This window comes from Manis pentadactyla, chromosome 17 (genome assembly GCF_030020395.1).
Source record: "Manis pentadactyla isolate mManPen7 chromosome 17, mManPen7.hap1, whole genome shotgun sequence".
Lineage (NCBI taxonomy): Eukaryota > Metazoa > Chordata > Mammalia > Pholidota > Manidae > Manis > Manis pentadactyla.
The window spans coordinates 38332393-38351587 of record NC_080035.1 but is presented as its reverse complement, the minus strand read 5'-3'; the positions used below and the strand labels follow the sequence as shown (position 1 = coordinate 38351587).

Here is a 19195-nt window from a genome sequence, read left to right as displayed (position 1 = left end):
GGGGTTGTGTTAATTTTGCACCTTGCATGTTTTAATGATCTGTTGTGTGAGTGAACAGAAGTTCCCAGGTCTGGGCTTGTGACCCAGGGGGTGGAAGGAGAATAATTTACAGAGACTGGTGTATAAATGATCAGATGGCCAGAGAGCACTGTCTTCCTGGGGATCTTAGAGTGGAACGATTATGCCTAATTTTTCTGAGTCAGTAATAAAATACAATGAGGAAAAGACAAAGGGTAACGATCAAAACTTTTCAGTGTAATTTTTTAAATTAACTACGTATTATGGCGAATTTCAAATGTACAAAAGTAGAGAGAATGGTATAAGGAACCCATTATCCATATTCAACAATTATGAACTTTAGCATGTATTAACTTATGGCCTAGTATATTTCGTGTTTGCTTTGTTCCCTGGCATTTCCTTCTTTCCCTTATTATTTTGAAGCAAATCCCACACATCACATCATTTCATCTACAAAAGGTTGAGTGTGTGACTCTAAAAAATAATAATTTTAAAGCTTAATCAGTTCAGAACTAGCATAAAGATATGCACTTTTATCAAGGATCATATTTACTGGCTGCATTTTCTATACTCTCTTCACTTAAATTTTTTTTAAAAAGTAAGGTAAATCTTAGACTTAGGACATCATGGTGTCAGAAAGCCATTCAGAGATATCATCTGAATGTCCTTAATTAGCCAATGCAATCTCTTAGGTCAAGGTGTTTAAGTGACTTCCTAAAGGTAAGGTGCTCATTGGAGGTACTGCCTCCACTAGTACCCAGATCCTTCTGGAATCAATGAGACTCAAAAAAGTATGTTTATGGTTGTATGGATTGTAGAGCTTAGTAAAATCTGCCACTTCCTATGTTAATTTGGTATTGTATGAAATCAGCTCAGAATTTTTTCATCCATGGTTTGAGAGCTAGGATTGTTAAAAGAGAAACTTATTCTAGATTTCTAAGGTGGAAGGAAGCAGCAGCCATATTTGCAGTGGAAAGATCGGGTCAGAGTCAGGCAGCTTATATCATGCACGTTGTCACAGATCTTCCGGGTCACCTTGTCGGCATGGGGCAACATCCAGGCCTCAGTTCTTTCAGCTCCCTCTAGGTCTCCTTCAGCTTCTCCATGGCAAAGTGTACCAGCTCTTTTTCAGTCATCCATATCACCAAAGAAGCTTGGAAGCAGGGAGAGACCCTGAGTCCCAGGGAAGGACAGACCTAAGTTCACGTACACCCTCCTGGGTCTCACTCGGCCCTGGACCTCCCACGTTTCATGCTCTTCTTCCCTTCCCGACTTCTCCTAGCTGGCGTAGGGCCAGCACTGGTCACAGAAGCAGCATACATGTACAATGGCTTAACGAGATCTCATCACTGCATAAAACCGAATCCCTATCATAAACCCCTTTTATCACACAGTGTGGTTCTGCTTCTCCGATCAAACACTTGCTGATGTGTCTGCATGACCAATTGCACTGAAATCAGTTAAAAATGTACGGATTAGACACATTTGAAAAACTGTTATTGCCTATCATTTTGTATCTAAATAGTCTCTTTAAAGTTGCACACTCCTAAGTATGTTGCACACAGTATGTTACCGCTCCCTGGCTTTCTACTTTAATAGCTAACCTGTGGTAGAAATAGTCAGCTCCAATGGGATAGTGCTAAACTTGCATCCTTCTCTAGAGAAAACAACTCACCTAGAGAGAATGTCTTCTCTTGGGCCTGATGAGCACAGATTCCTAGTTTTCCTGAATCATTTTGACACAACACATCTTTCACACGGAGAAACCTCCAGATGCTGGTTTACAGACAAAAACCATGAAAACCCTCAAAAATATTATGGCAGGCACTGAGAGAAAATATGCTTAGGCTCTATCATAGTCAGAAGTATTAAATGCAAGTGTCTCTCAATAAACTCCGATAGAGAAACACATCACCTTGGTTCCCACCATGTATCAGTCCAGTAATGAGATGAGCCAAATGCAGCCCAGACTAGCCTATCTCAGCAGGACCTCCTAGGTCATCCTTCCTAGAACAAAGCCCTCTGGTGCCATACTGAACAGGACGAGACCACTGTGATCAGGCAGAGTGGCGCTGGTAATGGGATCTGCCCTCAGATTCCCAGGACCCCAGCAAGGCTGCGTGGGGGAATCCGTGTGAACCTGTTTTGAGCTGTTCAGAACAACCCAGTTTCGTTATTGATATTTTTAGCTGCCTTTGTGTCCCTAGCGCTTAGCTGGACATGCTGGATTGGTACAGAAAGATCAAAGGCTATCCTTCCCTTCAAAGAGCTCCCATTTGGGAGGAAATAAAAACCTCCTGGTAGTCGAAGGTTTGCACGTTTGGGTTCCCGATCCCTCTTGCAGCCTCTCCTGTCCCCCAGGGGCGTCACGTAGGCACAGCATCAAGCAGGCGCCACTCAACCAAAGGGCCAGGAGGAGGGTGTCTGTCTGAAAAGACTCAGAACTGAGCAGTTACGTCTTTTGCCAACAATTCCTCATCTGAGACTTAATTTTTAGATGCTTACATCCATGTTTTCTGGATTTTACTCTTAAATTTCAAAACCACCAAAAAAAAAAAAATCACCCCAAAATATAACCCAGTAGACATCTGTGTTTCTATCACAAGAATGTCATAAATTTTAACATTTTGCCACATTGGCTTCAGAATTTTATTTTTAAAAATATGATGCTATGGTTTCAGCTATGACCTACAACCCCAATGCCCCACCTACTTCCCTTCCCACCCTCTGGAAAATCAGTATCTTGAATCTGGGATTTATCCTTCCTTGGATGTATTTTCAAGTTTTGGGATAAATAGATACGGTTTATACAACTTAATCATCTTGCTTCAGTATTACATTACCACTTACATAAATGCTCTCACTGTACACATACCCCTTGGCATTAGCTTTCTCCATTCAAAATCTTGTTTTCATTAAATGTCAATCATATCTCAGCAAACTGAAAAGATATTACATTTCCAATATAGTTCCATGTTATTCCATATGATTTAGCTCACTGAGTTTAACCACCATATCGTTTTCCACTGTGTTTCCTGTTTTTTTTACCCATATTCCTACTGATGCTTATCTAGATTATTTCCTATTTTTCACTATTTATAAAAAATATTCAGTGAATATTTTTATACTTGGAACTTTTCATCCATCAGACATATGCCTTGCTTTTTAGATATTTATCAGTCTCCTTTTATATATACTTATGAAAAACAAAATTAAAAAGAAATTAAAGGAGAAAATGTTCAACTCACCCCTCATCCTAATAATGTTCAAATACACATCCATGACAACCTTCTGTACTTTCCCAAACACTTACTCTGAATTAGGAAAAACTTGGTTTGTTTACATCAACTGAAGTATCATCTGTGATAGCAAAACGACTCAGGGTTCACGTTCCTCTGTCCACTTTCTAAATGTTATTTCTAAGGGTTTGCTATTCCATGACCAAAGGGAGAGGATCTACATTCACCAGAGAGAAACTACCCGATTTCTAGAATATGCCTTATGTTTGGGTTTTAGTAATAAGAGAGTTTTTTCTAAGGCATCTTCAAACTGTGGGTAAAAGTGGTTGGTTCTGGGATCCCTAATCATGGAAACATACCGTGTGGCAGGGTCTGAACTGCTCTCCTCCAGATGTAGGCTTATTTCTATTTCAAGCACTGAAATCACAGACGGGCACAGGGGTTGCTCAGCTACTCCAGGCCCAGCAGCCCTGAGGGTCTGGGTCACTTCTGGGAAAGAGGTTAAGAGGGGCTGGTCTGCTGGGCTGTTCCTGGAAACCAGTCCCCAAGCGGCTGGCGAGCTGGGAGTCTGGAGGTGACTTCCTGGGTTCTGGTCCTGGGAGAGTAGGTATGAAGCAGAGATGTGATGCTGAAGAGTAACAGTAACTCTTTTCTAATGGATTTGGAGTTCCGCGATGAGATTTTTGGTCTGGTCTTGAAGGGCCGCAGTGTGTTGCAAGAGACGAACCACCACCAGGCACCTTGGCCGCCGGATGCTGAGGAACCCCGGCCACAGGCAGATGCCCAGGAGAGGTTTCAGGTGAGTCCTGCAGCAGGCAGTGGAAACCAGAAAAGGCTGTAGGGCCATTATTCTGAGCAGAGGCCCAAAGGCAGAGAAAGCAGATGATGTGCAAAAACTAAATGGCACATTTCGTAAAAAGAAAAACAGGAAATTCACATAGGTAGCTGTACTGAAAGCACTTCAGGCCCTTTACAAATGTAGAAACAAAATCTGGTTAACCCCTCCTGAAGTAGAATCACCTGAAACACACACGCATGAAAGGGCCAGGATTCTCACCTGTCCCAACCCGGACCGAGGAAAACGAAGCACAGCTGTTCCCTCTCCAGCTGGGACGTTCGCCCCCTGCCTTTTTCCTACTGAGTCACACAATGATGTCAAATCAGACCACGATTTTACAGAGTGTGTACAGACTAGAGGAGAGAGGGGATTCAAAATAATACATTCCTTTCTATACTCATACACAGATTTAAGCCTGAGAAGGCCTGACAGTCAAAGAATATTTGATTAGATGTGCTAACTCATCTCCAGGCAGGGCGCCCCTCTCATACTAGTTAAGAGAGTGAGTCCAGTTAAGAGAGTGGTATCAGTTTACTGACGTGACACTCCAAGAGCCGCTGGTTAGCCTAGGTAGCAAGAGAGGTGGAGGAGGTCCAGCGCAGTGTGGAAACTAAGACTTTACCCCGTATCGGAGTTGGCATCAAGTGTGCATGATTGCCACTTCCCCAGGGCCGTGGTTATTGGGCTTTTCCTTGACCATCTGTGTGAGAACTTAGGCCAGAGGACAAAAAGAAAGTAAGGGAAAAGAAAACAGAGTAAGATAAATGCAGGAGGAAGGAGAGAAGGAATAAAGAATTCAACTGATTCTTTTGGATCAGGCAAAAAAAAAAAACACGAAATGTAGCTCTTTTGGTTTTGACAGGACTCATTGCCAACTGACAAGCATAGACCGTGTTTTGCTCATACTAGTACACTATAAATAATTCACTTAACAGAATTTCTACTCACTAGAACCAAGCCCATTTAAATTAAGCCTGAAATATATCTAGAACACATGCTGCCCTCCAGTGGATTCTAGTGGCATTGCTAATTGTTGTCTAATAAGCAAATTTTTGAAGATGACACATTCGTTGATTCATCTGCACCTGTTAGTTCACGTTAATTTATTCAGAATTGTTTTTCATAAATATCTTTGAGTGTTTCCTTCTGTAAAGGAAACTGTTTCCAAATTATTAATTAAAACAAAATGTGCCTGTTAAGACCACATTTTTCAAATTATGGATCAGGCAACCATTCTGTGAAATCCATTTGTGAGTCACGATGAGCTTTGCAAAAAAAAAAGTCATAAAGTAGAACAGAAAAACAGAAAGGAATAATCAGAAAATATTAAAAAGGGTTGCACAGATCCTTAGCAAGACCCGTGCACACTAAGAGACGGTTATGGTGAAGTGTAAGTGGTGTAAAACTCAATGTACTAAACGCATGTGTTAGCTTGGGAAGGTCATTTCATCTTCACTAGTATCACTTGATTTCCCAGCAGGTGATAACTTAGTTTGATTGTTAACATAAAGGACCAAGGTGGGAGGCAGAATTCCAGCGGGGCCACGAGAACACTTCTACCCTATCAACGTGCTTTGTGTGATTCCCTCTCGAGTGCATTCTGAACAGCTAGGTGAAATGGAATCTCACTACCTTAATCAAGATCACCAACCTGTTAACGTTTGAGCGTCACCTTCCAAAGGAAGATTTTTCCAGGTGTACCAAACTCAATAAACAAGTCATCCCTTAACAGAACCTGAGGCTCTCCTGAAAGACAGATTGGAGGCATGAGGAGGGAGCCAAGTGACAGGACCTTTAGGAGCTGAGACCCCCCCCTGCAGGCTGATCACCAGCAGAACGGGGGCCTCCGACCTTCTACTTAAAAGGAAGTAAATTCAGCCAACAACACAATGAGTGTGGACCCTGAGCTTCAGAAAGTTAGGCAGGCCACCAGACGTCTCGATTTCAGTCTTGGGAAGCCCTGAGCAGAGAACCCAGTTCAGCTGAATCTGGACATATGACCTACATATAATGGTGTAGTAATAAACTTGGGTTTTGTTATGCTCTTGAAATTATCGCAATTTGTTGTGCAGCAATGTAAAACTAATACAGTTAATGTTCCATGATATAATTTAATATTTTACAATTAATGGTGAAGCAAAAAGAAACATAACTTTATCCTCTATGTGCAAAAATGCTGGGGCTTTCCACTGAGTTTGGGTTAGGAATTTTCAGTATTCGTGGTTCTAAGTTATTGACAATTATAACTGTCATTACGGTAGTTTAATTGTCCTTAAGATTGCTAATTTATTACAATGTAAAAACAATGACATGCAAAATACAGAGTGATAATCAAGTTCAGGTTTAACTGCTGGATCTAAAATATACTGTAAGAAAAACGTTGATGCTAATCCGCAAACTGTTTTCATCTGAATCCCATTCTAAAAAAAGTACAAGATTTTATAATGTCTCATATTTGTTTCATTGTGCCATGAAAATAACAAACCAGGAGGTATAACCTTTAGTCTTAAAATGGAAAGCTTATACACTTCAAAATTAAGACATCTGGAAGCACAAAATGCATTTATTAATAAGTCCCTTGAATATTACTTAAAAAGAAAAATAATGAAGCTACTGGAACTATTCTTAGGCATTCTACAACTATTAATTAGAAAGCTTTGTATTTGTTGCATTTCGCAGTTATCATGTAGCAGCTAGCAAAATAAATGTGTGCCAAGACTTGTCAGTGTGCCAGAGGGGAGGATTTTAGCTCCTAGATTCAGGCTGATTAGAAGCAGAGCTTCAGGCAGCAGCCTTTAAAGTATGCAAATATATACAGTCCTGTGGGACTGCAAGCCTAAATCCATCTGGCCACCAGGGCCAGATAATCCAGGGTGTCCCCTGGGCGGCAGCTAGAAAACTGGGGTACCAGATGAGTATACAAATTCCTTTCTGGCAGATGCTGGTGACCTGGAGCAAGGCAGAGGGACAGCACAAAGACGGCACCCATTGGCCTCCATCCCCAGAGGCCACCTTACTAGGCTCCTAGAAGAGGGCCAAGCCAGCTGCCTGCCCTCCAGGCCAAAGCTCGAGGACAAGCAAACAGGCCTCATTCTCAGAAGGGGGAGTGTGGGGGGACATGTTTGTGTGTCGTCTGTGTGATGCCTGCCGTGGGGGAGGCCGGAGGGGCAGCCAGCTGATGACTGTCTTTCTCATGGGACCCAGGCCTGCAGTTCCCCAGGCAGCGGAACCAGGCGATCAGGAAGTGCGTAAAAACTCCCCTCTGGGGGGCACCAGCCCTCTGGAGGGCAGTGGAGGGGGAACGTGAAGATGGCCCTGGCCAGTCTTCACCACTGGGGAGTACCCCAGTGGGCCCCAAGATGAGTGTTAAATTAGAAGCCGGCCCCTCAGGCTGATGCTTTAAGACAAGCAAATGAGCCCCTAGGTGCCTCTCAATCAGCTGCCTCTTCGCTGGTCACTGAGGAAAGCGAGTCCGGCGTGCGAGCTCTTTAAAAGCCATTCTCAGCATGCTGTACAGCCTGGTGGGTTTGGGGGGTTTGAGCACTGTTGGTTTTCAAAAGCTGGATTTTTTTTTGGCGGGGGTGGAAGAGGTTTGTCTTCAGGTGCAAGTCTTAAAAGCTGGTATGCCCAGTACAGAATTCCAACCCTCCTTTCTCAAGAAGCTCCCCAGCCTCTGGCAATCACCATTCTACTTTCTCTCTATATAAATTTGACTGATCTTGGTACTCATGTAAGTAGAAATAATGTATTATTTCTCTTTTGTGACTGGCTTATTTCACTTAGAATAATGTCCTAGAAGTTCATCCATGTATCATGCATGTGTCAATTTTCAAGGCTGAACAGTATCTCATTATAACATATATTTATACACCACATTTTATTTATCCATTCATCTATAGATGAATAGTTGGGTTGCATCTACTTTTTGGCTAATGGAAATACTGCTGTGAACACGAGTGTACAAATATCTGGTTGAGTCCCTGCTGTCAATTCTGTTGCACGGAACTGCTGGACCACCCGGTAATTTTGTGATTTTGTGGGGGTAACAGCTGTAATTTTTCCACAGCAGCTGTATCGTTTTACATACCTGCCAGCAGTGCACAAGGGCTCCAGTTCTCCAGATCCTCACCAACACTTGTTTTGTGTTGTTTTGTTTATGAAAGCCATCCTAATAGGTGTGAAGTGCTACCTCATTGCCGCTTTGATTAGCATTTCTCTAATGATGAGTGAGGTTGAGCATCTTTTCACATGTTGGTCACTTGTATGTTGTCTTTGGGAAAATGTCTATTCAAGTACTTTGCCCATTTTTTTAAACCATTTTTTTGTTGTGTCATATCTGGTTTTATATTTTAATAAAATTATATTTGATATAAAAAGATTTTTCCTTTTTACTAATTGTTTCCATATACTGGTTGTTAACTTTGTTTCACTTATATATGGAGAGGTATACTCGGCAGTGCTAAAAACTGTATTTCAATTCAAAAGATTTTAGAGCTCTAAGTAATCGGTGGTATAAATATCAGTTATTATTAGCAATAGTATCAAATTTCTTAAAATATCATTTAAAATGGCATACAAAAATATCAAGTATCTAGAAACTAACCTGGCAAAAAATATGCAGGTTCTCCATAGAGATTAAAGAATACCTCAATTAATAAAAGATAGAGGTAGGCCATGTTCATGGATTACAAGATTCAATCAATATATTAAAGAGTCAATTTCCCTCAAATTGAATTATAAATGCAATGTAATCTCAAAAAAATTCCAACGGGATGCTTTTCTGGAACTTGATTAGCTTGTTCAAAAATATATATGGAAATGCAAAGAACAGCCAAGACACTCTTGAGGGAAAACAAGATCAGGACTGCTTTGCTATTTAGCAAAACTTATTGTAGTCAGTTTCCTTAAACAGTATGGTTCTGGTACAAGAATAGGTAGTTCTAAAATAGATACATACACACACATAAAGACATTTGCTTTATGACAAAGAAAAGTAGGTAAGGATGAATTTAGCAATAAGGGTTACTAGGACTAGATGCTCACATGGGCAATATAAAATATAGGTGAAAAGCAAAATAATAAACCTTTGAGTAAACAGGAGAACATTCATAATTCCAGTGTAAGGGAATACTCCTCAAACAAGACACAAAGTGAATAAACTTAAAAGAATGATAAATTGTACTACATTAAAATTAGTAATACTATTTACCTTTAACCCCCACCCATAAAGAGAACTAAAAGGTAAGCTACACAGTGTAAAGATAGAATACATATAATTGACAAAAACTTATAGCTGACTACATAAAGAATTACTAATTAGTAAGAAAACCCCACCATAAAAAAGGGCAAAATACCTGAACAGGAATCCATAAAAGAGGATATACAAATGTTCAATAAATGAATGAAAAAGTATTCAATCTCACTAGAAAATACAAATCAAAACCACAAGACATTACTTGATATCATATATTAAAAAGTGAAGACATAGTAACAATATCAAGGGTAACAAAAGAAATCCCCATCCATGCTGGCAAAGGTGTACAGTGGTAGAACCATTTAGAAAGGAATTGGCACCATCTAGTGAAGTTGATGGCAATGTTTTGCAAGCACCTTCTAAGATGCCCCTAGTGGTCCTTGTCTCCTGGTATTAACATTCTTGTGTAACCCCCCCTACTTGAATGAGGCTGGACTCAGTGACTTGCTTCCGATAAACAGAATCATGGCGAAAGTGATGTGATGTCACTTTCAAGATTAAGTTATAAAAGACCGTGATTTCCATATTGCTGGTTCTCTCTCTGGAACTTCATACTTGCTCATGGTGACAAAGCAAGCTACTATGTTGAAGGATGTCCACAGTGAGGTCCATGTGGGAAGAAACTTGAGGGCAACCTCTGGTTAACAGCATACAAGAAAATGAACCCTGCCACCAACCACATGAGCTTAGAAACAGATTCTTCCCCAGCCGAGTGTCACAAAGTCTACAGTACTTGACTGAAGACTTGGGGACAGCCCTGGGCCAGAGGACTCAGTTAGGCTGCGGCCAGATTCCAGACCCACAGAAACTGTGAGATAACATTGCTTTAAGACACCAAGTTTTGTTGTAACTTGTTATGCAGCAATAGCTAATACAGGATCTCTTTCCCTGTAGGAGTCCCAGTTTGTTGCCAAGCACAAGGAACTCATGTAAGACAGGAGACACAAGTGTCCCAGGTCTCAGTCCTCAGTCTTCTTTTGTCTGAATTCTGTTTGGTGATGTCAGCCAGAATCACGGTTTTCAAACTTACTCCACAAGTCCCCTCCATCTCTGCTGGAGGAATTCCATCCTTCTAGTTGCCAGACCAAAATGCTTGGAGGTTTTCCTTTTGATCCTTGAACACAATATATAGACTCCACAGAGAAATCCTGATGGCTCTACTTCTAGAATATGTGCTGAAGAGGACCACCTCCACTGCTAACTTTCCAATCCAATTCCTCATCTCTTGCCTGGATTCCTGAAATAGTTTAATTTACACTTGCCATTTCATAGTCTATTCTCACCAAATGCCATGGTGATACTTCTATAAGTAAGTCAAATCGTGAACTCTGCTGTTTAAAATCGTGAACAGCTCCTATTCTAGACAAAGTTCTTGTGGCCCGCAATGCCCTTCATGACCCTGCCACGTCACCTTGGTGCCCTGTCTCTGCTACTCTTCTCCTTGCTCCCTCTGCATGCAGCCACGATGGCCTCTTTGCTCTTCCTCACACACCTGACGCTTGTTCAGCCCGAAGCCTTTGCACAGGCTAGTCTCTTCTTTTTCCAGCAGCCTTTCTCAAAGGGGGTTCTTCAAATTACCTAGAGGACTGATTCAGTAGGTCTGGGCTTGAGAATGTGATTTCTGGTAAGTTCTTGAAATGCTGATGTGGCAACCATACTTGGAGAGCTACTACCCTAGGGCATCCATTGTATACAAAATAGTAAATTCTGTCCTATGCATCTTGATAATTGTTATGTATCATCCCAAGGAGAACTGTGAAAATAACCAGCGGCATCATTTGTGTTTGACAGAACTCTGAGTGAAAGAGGCTGTGAAGTAGCTTTAGGACCAGCGCTCCTCCTCCAGGTCTTTGTTCAAGTGTTAACAACTTAGTAAGTGTCCCGGAGGACCCTACTGTTGTGTGCTCCTCCTACTCTTGCTCTCTCAACTCTCCTTTGATCTTTTTTTTCTCCCGTAGCACTACCACCTAACATTCTGTGATTCACTTGTCTACGGTTTACTGTCTCTCTCCTCCCAACTAGAATGTAAATCCAAGACGCAAGAGCCTTTTTTTTTTTAAACACAAGGGCTAAACATTTTTAATATAAATATTTGAATTGAAAATGAATCTTTTAATTTCCTCAGCAGAGCATAAACTTGTTTTATAACGTACTAACTTTACCACATGTGCTCACAGGGAACACAGCAGTGGGAAAAAGACGTGAAATCAGCTAAGCCTGGATTCCAAAGTCGGCTTCACTATGTACTAGTTAAATGCTTATGAAAAGTTGTCACATTTCTCAGGCTCAGGCATTTATTTTTTAAATGGTTATAACAGTAGGTGATTGCTAGATATTTTGCATACATTTGTCTCATTTACTTCTAATAACTGTATTCTCACCATTAAGAAGTGCTCAAAAAATATTACCTGATTGCTGTCTCATCTCCTCTGGCTCACATCTCATCGTGCAAGCTACTTAAACACAAGTCTTTTAGTTCTAGATAGTATCATATGTAAGAGCAAACTTTTTAAAATTAGAAATCTCTAATGACCTTAGGTAGAACTCTATTTTAAAACTTAGGTTAGGCAAAGGTTTTAATGTTTTCTAACATGTATCAAATGTAATGGAGAATAAAATATTTCAAATCAAACTTCCATAGAATATTAAAATCTCCACTGACAGTGTTTCTGGGCAGGAGGCTACTTGAGTTCTGCTGGCCTTGCTAAATGGAACATAAATTTTACTGCAGAACTAAAACTTCACACTTACCAGAATTATTTTAGGGAAAAAAATAATTTTTACAGATGTATTCTGTTCACTTGCCTTAGATATAAAATGCCCTGTAAAAGCACATAGCAACAATAACTGCTTTCGTAATTGTAGTGAAACATATAAGGTGTGTTGCACATTCATGCATGACTTGGTATTGCTGAAATAGTCTTTATTTCTGAACATTCCAAAACAGCAGTGTACACAGTAACAAATATTAATTCATATACCATAAGAAAGCATTCATTAGTGCAAATGGGTTTTGTAAAAGGTCTATCAAAAAGATTTATTTGCTTTAAAATGCATTCATTTCCAGAAGCATTGTTAATAAAACATTACAGTTTCATCCTCTGTAATAAAGTATTGAAAATCAATTGTGGTACAGTAGCAAACATTGCAGGTATTAAGTGCAATGAGCTTGTGATGACTTTATAAATATGAAACCCATGTGTGACAATAAATTAACAATGAAAAAGACGAGACTATTTAACTCTGCTGTTTGGCTATCTCCTTGCAATGCTTCAGATTATGTTGTGCTCATTCATCATAAAATTATGTCTCTCAAATTGTATGGTGGATTTCTGCTGATATATCCCTAAAGCTAAAAAAATAGTACCTTACCACAAAAATATTTTTATGGCACAAAATTTAAGTTGTTCCATAGTGGTTCACATAGGTGTAAAAAGAAAAATAAAATTCCTGTAAACTATAAAAAAGTAAATTTCAAAACATATGTTTATAGAACCTAGTTGTAAATACACAATATATTAAAATACAGAACATGGAATGGGAAGATATTTAGAACACATAAGTAAATTGATCAAGTTACTTTAAAAAACTCATGTGGCAAAGAAAGCATTATTGATACATCTCAATTCTTTAAAAAGGATTCAGGTACATAGCAGTTCTACAAAAACTTCCTAGATCTAAGTGTCACAATACTGCAACCATAGATTTGAGAATGGTGCAGTATCTCAGGGAAATATTTAAGTGCAATAATTAGTCTCTGGCGATTGGTTCAGTGAAAAACAATGCAGTAAATATGTTAAAATGCAAAAGGAAAGAATGTCCCGATGGCCACTGTTACCCAGCCAGCTAGGTAACACACCCTCATCTCCCCTTCTTTCCCAGTCTTCAAGGGCACATAACTGCATTAGTAGCAACCGTCTCTCCAGTTCCCATCCCTCAGAGTGCTGAGTGAAGACAGAGGCTTTGGAGGCTGAAGGAAACTACAAAGGCATGAAAAAAGAGGAAATAGATCATTAATACTCCAGTGAGTCTCATCATTTACTTTGTTCTCCCATTTATGCTCTTCCACTCCAGTAGAGAGCATGTGGCCATTCTCCAACAGGCTCATCTGCTGGAAGCCCCAAGTCAGCACAGTGCCGAGCACACTGTATCTGTACAACTGGATATGCAGTGTAAGTGGGAAATGATCAATATCCTTAGCGTGTAAAGAACACCTTAGAAAGAAAAATATAAACTCAAAAAAGTGGCCTAAAGGAAATGGTTATTTCATTAAATACAAAAAAGCAAATCTTTCACTGTTAGTTTGCTATGATATGGGAAGAGATTTTTAAAAAGAATAACACCCAGGGCTCTCTTGTCCCCTCCCGGCTTGAGCCAGGAGCTCTGTCCTAGCACTTTCTCTCTAAATAAAAGCCTCTGACTTGCTCTCCTAAAAAAAACAAAACAAAAAAAAAAAAAAAGAATAACACCCAGTGTTTGTCTAAGTTTAGGGAAACATATCCCCTCATATAGTCTGGTGGCAGCCTTTTCAGGACGCTAGTTTAGAGACGTATCCAAGGGTAAATAGATGGGCACAGTAACCTATATTTCAAATAATGTGATCTACTCATTCATAAACATAATATTTACTGGAGAAGAATAAGCCAGAATTTATTGAACATGTACCAAAATGATTTCTATATAGGTAGTGGGATTATGGGTCAGCCTTTTATTTACTTTTGTATTTTTCAATAGTTTCAGAATGTTTTTGATCTAAGTACCTATTCTAATCAGAAAATAAAAAGCAAAACTCTTTATGCACTGGTATGTATAAAGTCACCATGTCCCTTACCCACTTTCATATTGACTCCCTCCTGCTCCGTCTTCCATATTCTAATTTCTTGTATGACTTGTCGGTATTGACTGACTCCCTTGTATCATCTTCCAAGCCTTCCAACCCATTTTCATGGGATATTTTTTGACCTAACTAGGATATCTAGTTCAAGAAGAGCACATCATACTTCTGGGAAGATAGCAGTGTAGAGCGAGCCTGACCCCACCTCCTCCCACCTTCACACCAAACTACAGAGTAGTTCATCTTGAGGAAGAACTGAGGACTAAGTGAACACAGGACAGTAAGATCACAAATAAAACCCCAGCAGGAGACACAGTAATGGAGGGACCCCCCAACCCCTAGAGCAATGATCTGAGGTGGGAAGGGATATTGCTGAGGGTCAGGGATGTAGATGCCCTGTCCTGGGGCATAGAAAAAAAAGCCGTATTTATAGGTGCATCTAGACTATAAATGAAAAATTCCAGTGTATTGATCAAAGCACCTGATGTTGGAGCTCTCCCCAGATCTGAGGTCTGGCAAGTGCTACTGTTTGCATTCCTTCCCCACACTGAAAGTGACATGGGGAGCAGGGTTGGGGCACACACACCGATCTCAGGCTTGGTCTAGGTGGCATCCCAGGTCCCGCCCACATCCAGTGCCTCGGTTAGTGCACTAACCAGAGGGTGGGGAGCCAGTTGCTTCTGAACCCTGGAGAGTGCAGGTTGGACACTGTTGCACCGAGGACACTGGCCCAGTGGCTGCAGAGATGGGGCTTCTTTCCAGGCCATCATCTCTTTGGCAGAGCTGCCAATGAACCTTGGCCTGAGAGCCAGCAGCTGTGGGGCAGGGCTTCCCTTGGGGCTACACCCAGGCACATGACTACACCCATGAAGGACACGACTGAACTACTGCTGCCCTGCAGGTGCTGAGCTCATAGCTGCACAGGAGGGGCTTTCCTGGAGACTGAACCTGGATCTGCTACCTCCCCACCAGCATGGACCTCATCAGTATGCACCCTCTCCGGTTGGGACCCAGCAACCACACCCTGGCTCGTGCTCACTAGGACTCTAGCCAACAGCCAAAACGACTGGCACACAACAGCCTCTTAAGGGGCCTTCCTGACACAAGGCAATCATTCAAGACTGGGAGAGGTCACCCTTTCTATCAAGTCATAGAATTAAGCACAGAAAGTCAAACTTTTTTGAAGAAGTGACAGCTGAAAACTTTCCTAGTCTAGGGAATGAAACAGCCAGCCAGGTCCAGGAAGTAGAGAGAACTCCAAACAAGAAAAAAACAGGAGGTCCATGCTAAGACACATCATAATTAAAATGTCAAAGATCAAAGACAAAGAATATTCAAAGCAGCAAGAGAAAAGCAGTACATTAACAGTAGTACACTAACAGTACGGGACTTAAATCAATCGATAGATGATCCAGACTGAAAAACAGTAAGGAAACGGTGGATTTGAATGACACATTAACCAAATGGAATTAAAAGGTATATACAGAATATAATATCCAAAATCAGTAGACTACACATTCTTTTCAAATGCACATGGAACATTCTCCAGAAAGGATCACAGGTTAGGCCACAAAGCAAGTGTCAATAAATTAAGGAAGGCTGAAATCAGATAAAGCATCTCTTTCAACCACAATGATATGAAAATCAAGTGCAAGAAAAAAATGGAAAAAGCACAAACATGTGGAAGCTAAACAGCATACTACTAAACAACCAATAGGCTAATGAAGAAATCAAATAACTAAAATACTTGGAGAATAATGAAAATAGAAATACAATAGTTCAAAGTCTTTGGGATGCAGACAAAGCAGTCCTAAGAGGCAAGTTTATAGCAATACAGGCATACCTCCAGAAGAAAAACATCTCAAATAAACAATCTATCTTGACTCCTAAAGGAACTAAAAAAGGAATAAAGCCCTAAGTTAGTAGGAGAAAGGAAATAACAAAGATCAGAGCAGAAATGAGTGACGCTGAGCCTGAAGAAAACAGTACAAAAGATCAATGAAAGTAAGAGCTGGTTCTTTGAAAGCAAAGTTGATCAACTTTTAGCCAGACTCATCAAGAAAGAGAGGACTCAAAATCAGAGGTGAGGGAGAGAACCAAGATGGTGGTGTGAGTAGAGCAGCAGAAATCTCCTCCCAAAACCATATATATTTTTGAAAATACAACAAATACAACTAATCCTAAAAGAGAGATCAGAAGACACAGGACAACAGCCAGACTACATCCACACCTGCGAGAACCCAGCACCTGGCAAAGGGGGTAAGAGACAAGCCCCAGCCTGAGCACCACTCACTCCAGCTCCTGGCAGGAGGAGAGGAGTCAGAGCGGGGAGGGAGAGGGAGCCCAGGACTGCTGAATACCCAGCCCCAGCCATCCGCAACAGAGCGCAGACACAGTGCATGCGTGGGGTGCTGGAAACTAGGGAAACAGGACAGTAAGACCTCTGAGCAGGTCCCCGTAGCTGGTGCACCCGGGACAAAGAAAAGCAAGTGCTTTTTGAAAGTTTAAAGGGACAGGGACCCCACAACTGGACAGAAGTGCCCCAGGACACTTAGCCTAGCAGCTGGGAATCACGGGGAACTCTGGGCACCCGAACCCCCTCAGCGCAGCTTGGAGGCCCCTCACTGTGATAAATAGCCTCCCGCCTGTTCCCCCTCCGAGGCGGCTCTGCCATATTGGAGTAGCAGCCTGAGGCAGGCCACGCCCACAGCAACTGCAGAGCTAAATAAACTCCATAGCAGCCGGGCAAGATCAGAAGCCCCGTCTGCACGCAGCTGCCCAGCACAAGCCACTAGAGGTCGCTGTTCTCCCAGGAGAAGAAGGCCATAAACTGGCAAGAAGGGACTTTCTCTTACCCAACACACGCACCAGCTCCCCACAAATATATCTATCGCCATGAAAAGGCAGAAGAAACTGATACAGACCAAGATCACAGAGGCAAACCCTGAGAAGGAGATAGACCTAACCAGTCTTCCTGAAAAAGAATTAAAAATAAAGCTCATAACCATGATGATGGAGCTGCAGAGAAATATGCAAGAGCTAAGGGATGATGTCCAGAAGGAGATTACAGAAATGAAACAATCTCTGGAAGGATTTATAAGCAGAATGGATAAGATGCAAGAGGCCATTGATGGAATAGAAACCAGAGAACAGGAATGCATAGAAGCTGACACAGAGAGAGGTAAAAGGATCTCCAGGAATGAAACAATATTAAGAGAACTGTGTGACCAATCCAAAAGGAACAATATCCGCATTATAGGGGTACCAGAAGAAGAAGAGAGAGAGAAAGGGATAGAAAGTGTATTTGAAGAAATAATTGCTGAAAACTTCCCCAAACTGGGGGAGCAAATAATCGATCAGACCATGGAAGTGTACAGAGCTCCCAACAGAAAGGACCCAAGGAGGACAACACCAAGACAACATAATAATTAAAATGGCAAAAATCAAGGGCAAGGACAGAGTTTTAAAGGCAGCTAGAGAGAGGAAAAAGGTCACCTACAAAGGAAAACCCATCAGGCTATCATCAGATTTCTCAACAGAAACAATACAGGCAAGAAGAGAATGGCATGATATATTTAATGCAATGAAACAGAAGGGCCTTGAACCAAGGAACTGTATCCAGCACGACTATCATTTAAATATGAAGGAGGGATTAAACAATTCCCAGACAAGCAAAAGTTGAGGGAATTTGCCTCCCACAAACCACCTCTACAGGGTATTTTAGAAGGACTGTTCTAGATGGGAGCACTCCTAAGACTAAACAGATATCACCAGAGAAAATAAAATCACAGCAAACAAAGCAGACCAACCAAATACTAACTAAAGGCAAAAAATAAAATCAACTACCCATAAAAGCAGTTAAAGGAAGCACAAAAGAGCCCAGAATTAAACAACCAACATATAAAGAATGGAGGAGGAGGAATAAGAAGGGGGAAAAATAAAGAATGACCAGACAGTGTTTAAAATAGCTCAATAAGTGAGTTAAGTTAGACAGTAAGATACTAAAGATACAAACCTTGAACCTTTGGCAAGCACGAATCTAAAGCCTGCAATGTCAGTAAGTACATATCTTTCAATAATCACCATAAATGTAAATGGACTGAATGCACCAATCAAAAGACACAGAATAAAAGAATGGATAAAAAGGCAAGACCCATCTCTATGCTGCTTACAAGAGACTCACCTCAAACCCAAAGACTATAAGAACAAAGAAAGACTGAAGGAACAAAACAGCATCAGAATCATAGAACCTAAGAATGGACTAGCAGTTACCAAAGGGAAAGGGACTGGGGAGAAAAGGAAGGAAGGGAGGGATAAGGGTGGAGAAAAAGAAAGGGGGCATTATGATTAGCATGTATAATGTGGGCGGGGGTATGAGGAGGGCTGTGCAACACAGGGAAGACAAGTAGTGATTCTACAGCAACTTACTACACTGATGGACAGTGACTGTAATGGGGTTTGTAGGGGGGATTTGGTGAAGGGAGAACCCTAGTAAACATAATATTCTTCATGTAATTGTAGATTAATGACAACAAAATTAATTAATTTAAAAAAAAAGATCAGAGGTGAAAGAGAAGTTACGACCAACACCACAGAAATACAAATGACCATAGAGTATTATGAAAAATTACATGCCAACAAATTGAATTTGGAAGAAATGTCCTAGAAACTTAAGACTCTCCCAAGACTAAACCAGGAGGAAATAAAAAATTTGTTCAGACCCAATACTAATAATGAAATTGACTTGGTAATGAAAAAACTCACAACAAACTAAACTCCATCACCAGATGGCTTCACAGGTGAATTCTACTAAACTAAGTTTAAAGATCTACTAAACATAAAAAGATCATTCACCATATCAAGTAGGATTTATCCCAGGAATGTAAGGATGGTTCAATATCTGCAAATCAATCAATATGATACACCATATTAACAAAAAGGAAGGACAAAATGCGTATCTTGTTGAAGAAACATTTAACAAAGTTCAACATCCATTCATGATAAAAATTCTC

The 19195-nt window shown here is 40.8% G+C and overlaps 1 protein-coding gene across 2 annotated transcripts in view; it reads right to left on the bottom strand.

The window, feature by feature from the left end:
• Positions 1-10326: 10326 nt before the first annotated feature.
• Positions 10327-19195, bottom strand: part of SLAIN1 (SLAIN motif family member 1) — a 53202-nt gene continuing 44333 nt past the window's right edge. The window contains exon 8 of one of the 2 annotated variants that reach the window (XM_036893751.2): positions 10327-13329. In XM_036893751.2, coding sequence (XP_036749646.1) covers positions 13254-13329 — 76 coding nt within the window. In that variant the 3' untranslated portion in view covers positions 10327-13253. The remainder of the gene's footprint in view (positions 13330-19195) is intronic. The other variant, XM_036893752.2, reaches the window with a different exon arrangement.